The 7,564-nt window shown below is 32.7% G+C and overlaps 1 protein-coding gene across 1 annotated transcript; it reads left to right on the top strand.

The window, feature by feature from the left end:
* The first annotated feature begins 6,199 nt into the window (after positions 1–6,199).
* Positions 6,200–7,135, top strand: LOC107160785 (putative olfactory receptor 2B3). Its single transcript, XM_015507411.1, has one exon. The coding sequence runs from the start codon at positions 6,200–6,202 to the stop codon at positions 7,133–7,135; it is 936 nt and encodes a 311-aa protein (XP_015362897.1).
* The last annotated feature ends 429 nt before the right edge of the window (positions 7,136–7,564 follow it).

Below are 7,564 nucleotides of genomic sequence, written 5' to 3'. Positions count from 1 at the left end.
TATATATATATATATATATATATATATATATATATATATATGATATATGTGTGTGTGTATATATCCTATAGATATAGAACATGTACATGTATGAACTAAAGACAGCATACTATAGTGATATAGTATGAAACAGACATATTGAAATACAATTTCTCTATTTAGTTATCTATTCTCTCTCTCTCTCTCTCTCTCTCTCTATATATATATATATATATATATATACATATATATGTACACATATGAAGTATATATATGCACATATATGTTTATATATATTTGTATATATAAATATATATACATATTGGGTATATATACATACATATATAATTAGATAGAGATATAGATAACTGAATAGAAGAAAGAACAGTAGAGTACAGAAAATAGAATAGGGGAAGGGAGGAAAGAATGGAGAAAGGAGGCACTGGAGACAAAAGTAGGGCAAATTAGTTTTAATTTTAATAGACACAGACTTATGCCAAAATGAATTTATCTGTTCTCTATAATTATAAAGTACAAACAAAACCAAAAAAAAAAGTATATCCTGGGTCTTGGAGGATGGGATTGCATCCAAACTGGCATTCCAAATATAACTTCAAGTGATCATTTCATGATGATCTAGTAGGAGACAAAGCAATGGATTCCATTTTCTATTCCACATTTTATTTATCCACTCACCTGTTTATGTGCATCTAGGTTGGTTCTATAACTTGACTATTTTGAATTGTGCTTCTATAAACACTGATGTGACTGTATCAGTGCAGTATGCTGACTTTAGTTCTTTCGGATAAACACCAAGGAGTGGGATATCTGGGTCATATGGTGGTTACATTCTAGTTTATGAAGGAATATCCATATGACTTTACAAATTATTTGTATAATTTGCAGTCCTACCAACAATGCATAAGTGTACCTTTTCCCCCACATTCTTGTCAGCGTTTATTATTATTTATATTCTTGAAAATTGCCATTCTGACTGGACTGAGATGAAATCTCAATGTAGTTTTGATTTGCATTATTTTGATTGCTAGGAAAATTGAACATTTTTCACATTTTTTGGATATTTGTATATTCTCTTTTGAACTGAGAATTGTTTATTTAGTTCTGTTGGCTGTTAATTGATTGGGCTATTTGGCTTTTGTTTGTTTTAGAGATCAATCTTAATATTTTTTTTTCTATTTTTCACTGTTTTTTCTTAGTCATACATGACCCTAGAATATATTTTGATAAAATTATATAAGCATGGTATACATTTTATCCTAAATAGTTTTCCATTCTTGCCGATGGGCACACGATGGGATTCTCTTAGGTATTTTCGTAAGTGTATATAGGAAAATTATAATTGCTAAATCTAATTATAATTTTCTTTCTTTCATTGAAAATTTTAAGTGGGTAAATATTAAGTTGTAAATAACTTTATTAAAAATATTCTTGCTCCAATCTCATATTATTTCTACTTTTTCTATGCCAGTGAATTAATGTTAACCTTAAATATCTATGTGGATTAATTTATATGTGACTTTGTATGACGTAATTTCATATGCATTTCATGGTGCATATTCTTAACCTGAATATCTCAGAAGTTTTTAGTTCAAACTTTACATTACAAAACTCAATGAAATATAGAAATGCTGTTTTTCCCTATACACCGACAAAAGACTCCCTATTTGACCCTGAGACCATTTAAAAGGAATATAGGAATGTATATCCATTTAACTTTGTGCTGCCCTAATTAAACAATTCTGAAGTTTTTTTAATGTTTTATTCTTTATGACTGTAGTTTTCACCTATATTTTAGGATTTTTGAGCCATGTTTGTGCCAGTACTATGTTTTCAGGACAGTTGGGAATAGAGTTCACTAAGTTCCTCTTTGGACACAGTGACCAATTAAACTTCAGGGACTCAATATCCCTTGGGTTAAAATAGAGGACATAATACTGTGTGAATAGTTGGCCCTTAGTAAATACTGGTTGGTTTTGTTTAAAGGCACATCCTTTTCAAAGGTGCAAACAACGATATTGCTCATGTCTATAAAATCAACTTCTCATAGAAATCCACTAGAAATGTGGTGAGCAGAGCCTATGCTAGTCAAAAATGCCCTAGTGATTGAAGACAGTAATTATAGTAATACACTTTCACTTCATTGTAAAGACTTTTCTCATATGTTCCTGATGCAGTCCAAGTTTTGTGTTAGTTTCATTCTCAATTTGTGGGAAAAAATAAATGAATAAGAATATCACAGAGGCTGAAAGCACAAAAAATGATTGCATTTATCAACTTGAGTTTGGACCAGATTTCCTTCTGCACATGGCACAAAGGCATGGATACCCTATGACACTTAGGAAAAAGGTGAGTGGTGTTTATTACAGAGAATCATGCTACCAGGCATAGGAAGAATATTTCAAGATCATTTCACCCACATCTTGAAACACATTTAATATCCAGAGAATCCAATTTGTTTCCTGGGAACCAGTTTTTTTTAATCTTTTCTTCCTTTTGAATGAACACATACTCATTATCTCTCCACATTTATTTCTCAAAAGAGTGGGATTTTTTTAAGTTTAAAAAAAAGAATCAGTGGTATTTGAGGCTTTTTAAAAATGATGTAGGATAAACAAATAGGACAAATGTTAAGATGACAGTGCTGTCAACTTATTCTTGTCAAAGGGTGAGTTCATTTTCTGACAGCATAAAAGAGTAATTGGTAGGTGAGCTGGCACCAGTGCCATGTAAAATGAAATGTGAAGTAGAGGATGTGAAAAAAAATAGAAATAGAAGAAACAACAACTGCTGAGTAGAATCCTCTTCAATCCCATGGCCTTCAGATAACCAGGTATCTCCAACTCTTGACTTGATTTCCATTTATTGGAAAAATATATTTTAGGTCTTATGCTAGAAACAAAGACACAGTGACTTATACATTTAGTCATTTCATATTATAATACAATAGAAATATAAGAAGCACTAGGACCAACAATAATAATTTTTTATATATAAAACAAGTTGAGATAATGATACAGTATTACTGTTAATGATCATTACTAGTATCACTATTACCCACACTGTAAATGATAACTAATTCACATTCTTTAAATTCTTACTATGTTTCATGCACTATCCAAAGTTCAGACCTGTGTGCATTGTCTCATTTGAACTTCATAATAGCTTGCTTTTGATCAACACAGTAATTAAAAATATGTGCGCATGGCACAAGGTTGTTCATCTACTTGTCCAGGATCACAGGGCTCAGAAATAAAGCAGATTCCAGCTCCCAAAGAGGCAGAGATTCCAACAGCTCACTCTTTTTTGGTATTTATTTGAGGACTATATTGAAAGCTTGTTGTTGAAGTGACAGGGTAAGAAGAATAGGAAAAGGCACACGCCTAATATTTAACTCAAATTTGGAGACTTAACTCTTCCAGTAACTTCAGCTATGCATCCCTACTCCCCCAAACTAGGGTGAGCAGGAAGGTTTTTTCTGCTTTACCATTCTGAGACTATCTACGTCCTGTGGAGAGATGGTTTTTAATATCTGATGTGTTCACTGTTGCCATTCTCTGTCTTTAATCTGAACACTTACAGGTATTTGTTTTCTAAATTTTGCCTTTCCTTCCTCTTCAGTAGGTAGAGGTGGTGTGTGTGTGTGTGTGTGTGTGTGTGTGTGTGTGTGTAATATCTGTGTTGTGGTATGTGACACATTCAATGATGTTTCATAGCTCAATCCTTTTCCTATTGTTTTAAAATGTGTTGCAATGTTGCTTGTGCTTCTGGTAATAGTTTGGGCCAAGAAATTGTGAGACAGTATATTTATTACAGAGCATCCAGCATAGCCTCAACATATATTATGTTTCACATTTTGTGGTAGGTTTATATTTCTTATTTGAAAAGGATTTTGCAGTAGTGCTCACTATTGTTTTATGCATTTGCCTGTTTTTTCCAATATTGGATATAATCACTGTCATTTGCCTTAAAGTGCTATTTTTTTCCTGATGTTGTTTTGTATATTATAAAAGTAATATATTAAATTTTAGAAATTAGAAACCCCAGAAATTAATAATCATCTATATATTCATACATATATGTTTTCATGTGCATGTGTACACGCACACACACACACATACACACACACATTCACACATACTCACAAAACCCTTCTAGTATCAACCTCTTGTGATGACCAATGATAGCATTATATATTTGCCACATCTCTCTCATATGTTCAACAAAATAAGCATGTCTAACTATTTTTTTAAAAAATTTAAAAACATGAGAGAATGTTATTCACATGATTCTCCACCTCTAGTTTTTTCATTTAACCATATTTTGGACTTATTTTGAGGTCTCTAGAGTCAGAGAGATATAACTTACTATTTTAATGCTGTCTAATATTTCATAAAGGGAAGCACCTTTGGTTTGTTGATCCTTTCTGGTATTGCTGGAAATTAACTTCTGGTGATACAGTTTTACATTATTAAGTGCATTGATAATGTAATAGTTTCCTCATCATTTTTATGATTTTTTAATGGTGTGAAAGTTTTATATCTTTTCTTTCCATCATATTATATTTTTATCCTGCCACAAATTATTCATTTATACCCATTGCTCTTTATTTATTTTTAAATTTTTGTATTTTATTATTATCATGTAATAATTATTTATATTTTAATATATTAAACTTTTCTGTCATAGGCACTACATATTTCTCATCTTGTAATTTCTTTTATCTTTGCATATAGTCGACATTAAAAAGTTTAAAGTTTTATGAACACTCAAAAAAGTCCAGTTATAATTAATTAGAATAAATTTTAAGAAGTCTAAACTCATGTCCTTTTATATCTTTCAACTGTAGATGTATTATTATTATTTAACAAGGAATGATGTCTATTTGCAGCTTAAAAAGTCAAAATTAAAACCACATATAATGGAAGAATTATAAATGCTAGGTCCATATCTGTTAGTTCTCATGTAAACTTTCCATTGTCATGTTACATTTCATTTATCAGTGTTTGTCACTTTGGAAAAGACACCTCATTCCTTAGTAAAGTGTACCAAAACTTGTTTTATCTTCTTTGTTAAGTTTGCCAGCAATACTGGAGATTGAAACCAATGCCCTTCTGCCACTGAGTTACATCTCTGTTCCTTCAAATTTTTACTTTGAGACAGTCTTGCTAAGTTGCCAAGGCTGACCTTGAACTTGCAATTCTCCTGCTTTACCTCCCTTCTCCTCCCTGAGCCTCTGGGATTACAGATGTGTGTCATAGCACATAGAAGTATTCTCTGTTTTTATGCTTGTAAATTCAAATGGTATAAGTTATCTCAATGTTACATTATATGTAGCCAATTTTGGCTTGCTATATGTAAAATTGGAAGGAAATATGGTATAAAAGAAAGCATGGTATTTAATCCTGGGTTTGAATCTTGGTCTCATCATTACTAAGTGTGCAAATTTTTCATTTTCATAAGTCACAAAAAAGGTAAAATGTAAATCATATCTATCAGGGTTTTAGTGAGAATACAGTTTCAAGCAGTGAGCAGTGTCTGTCATGTTGAGTCAAGCAAGGATTAGGTTATAAGTTTTTAAGTGGGGAGATATCAATTTTGATCATTACTGTCTCACAAATAATCCTTAATTTTATTATCTGGAATCAAAGCATCTAATACTCAGGATTGTATTTGGTGGAAATAAAGTTGCATAACATAATAAAGTTGCATAACATAATAAATTTGCATAACATAACACAAAATATTATGCAAAGATGTTACCAAATTTAAATGAATTGCTTTAGGTCAATTATAGGTTTATATGCTCAGCATTTTAAGTCTGGTTTTAAAATAATTTAATTTACATTGGTATTTATTATTGAAGATGTTTATTGAGGTAGAGTAAGAAGTGATGAGAGAAGACTTGAAATGTTTTGAGCACTTATAATTTTCCATGAGTTTTGCATGTAATATTATATACTTTATGTCATTTAATAACAATGTCCTTTATCATTACATTTGACTACTGGAAACAAAGGATCTATGTTTTAATCAAATGATAAGTATTTCAGAAGGGTTCCATTTTTTTTGACTGTGAATTATATTTGGTGCAGAGCTAATCATCATAATTAATCTAAATTCAATTCAGTTCCAAATATCTATTGACCTATTGACTCTTTCCTTATTCTCTATTTTTTAGGAATAAAAAGTAAGTATTATCATGAGCTGGGCAAATGACATTTCCCCAAAAGGATTTATCCTACTTGGTTTCTCAGACAAACCCTGGCTGCAAATGCCCCTCTTGGTGGTTTTGTTAATATCATACACATTCACTATCTTTGGCAATGTGTCCATCATGATTGTGTGCATTCTGGATCCCAAACTTCACACACCCATGTATTTCTTTCTCATTAATCTCTCTATCTTAGATCTCTGTTATACCATAAGCACAGTCCCTCATATGTTAGCAAATATTTGTCACAACAAAAAGACCATTAGCTATGGTGGCTGTGTGGCCCAGCTCATCATCTTCCTGGCCCTGGGAGCCACAGAATGTCTCCTCCTGGCTGTTATGTCCTTTGACAGATTTGTGGCAATCTGCAGACCACTCCACTACATAGTCATCATGAACCGTTGGTTCTGCTTAAGGATGGCTGCCTTCTCTTGGCTCACTGGATTCAGCAACTCAGTGTTGCAGTCTTCCCTGACACTGAACATGCCACGCTGTGGTCATCGGGAAGTGGGCCACTTCTTCTGTGAGGTTCCTGCCCTTCTCAAGTTGTCATGTGCTGACACAAAGCCTATAGAGGCTGAGCTCTTTTTCTTCAGTGTATTAATTCTGCTAATTCCAGTGACATTGATCCTCATCTCCTATGGCTTCATAGCTCAAGCAGTGTTGAAAATAAAGTCTTCAGAAGGAAGGCGGAAAGCTTTTCGGACATGCGGGTCCCACATGGTTGTGGTGTCACTCTTTTTTGGAACAGGCATTTATATGTACCTACAACCACCTTCATCGACCTCTAAGGACTGGGGAAAGATGGTTTCTCTCTTCTATGGGATCATCACCCCCATGTTGAACCCCCTCATCTACAGCCTTAGAAATAAAGATATGAAGAAGGCCTTCAAGAGGGTGATGTCAAGAATCTTTCTCTATTAGAAATAAGTACTTCATTGAGCATACTCCAAGTCTTCCCTTATCCTTGAAAATGATTATAATATTTGAAGTGATTTTCCAATTTTCCAGGCTCTCATGATTTCATTGAATTATACCAACATATGAAAATTTTTTCTCTGTCCAGAAAATAATGCTGAAGAAACACAACATGTGCTTACTAAGCTACAAACTCCTTTGTTTTCCAGAAATCCCCCAATGCATTGTGTTCCTTGAGTCCAAGTCATTCTAATTTCTTCTTAACCATGTCAGATGAGTTAGGAAGGCTTGATTTTTTTTAACCTTCCCACATGTAAACTATTTCTTTCACAGTTATCTAGTATATTTCTTAGATAAGGATTTTCACATCTTCATGATTAAATAACCAATGATCTCAACCCCAGAGTTCTTCCATCATAACCCAAATCCTCAATC

This window comes from Marmota marmota, unplaced genomic scaffold (genome assembly GCF_001458135.2).
Source record: "Marmota marmota marmota unplaced genomic scaffold, marMar, whole genome shotgun sequence".
NCBI classification, from domain to species: Eukaryota; Metazoa; Chordata; class Mammalia; order Rodentia; family Sciuridae; genus Marmota; species Marmota marmota.
Note: the sequence above shows the minus strand (reverse complement) of the source record. Positions and strands in the feature narration are given on the sequence as shown.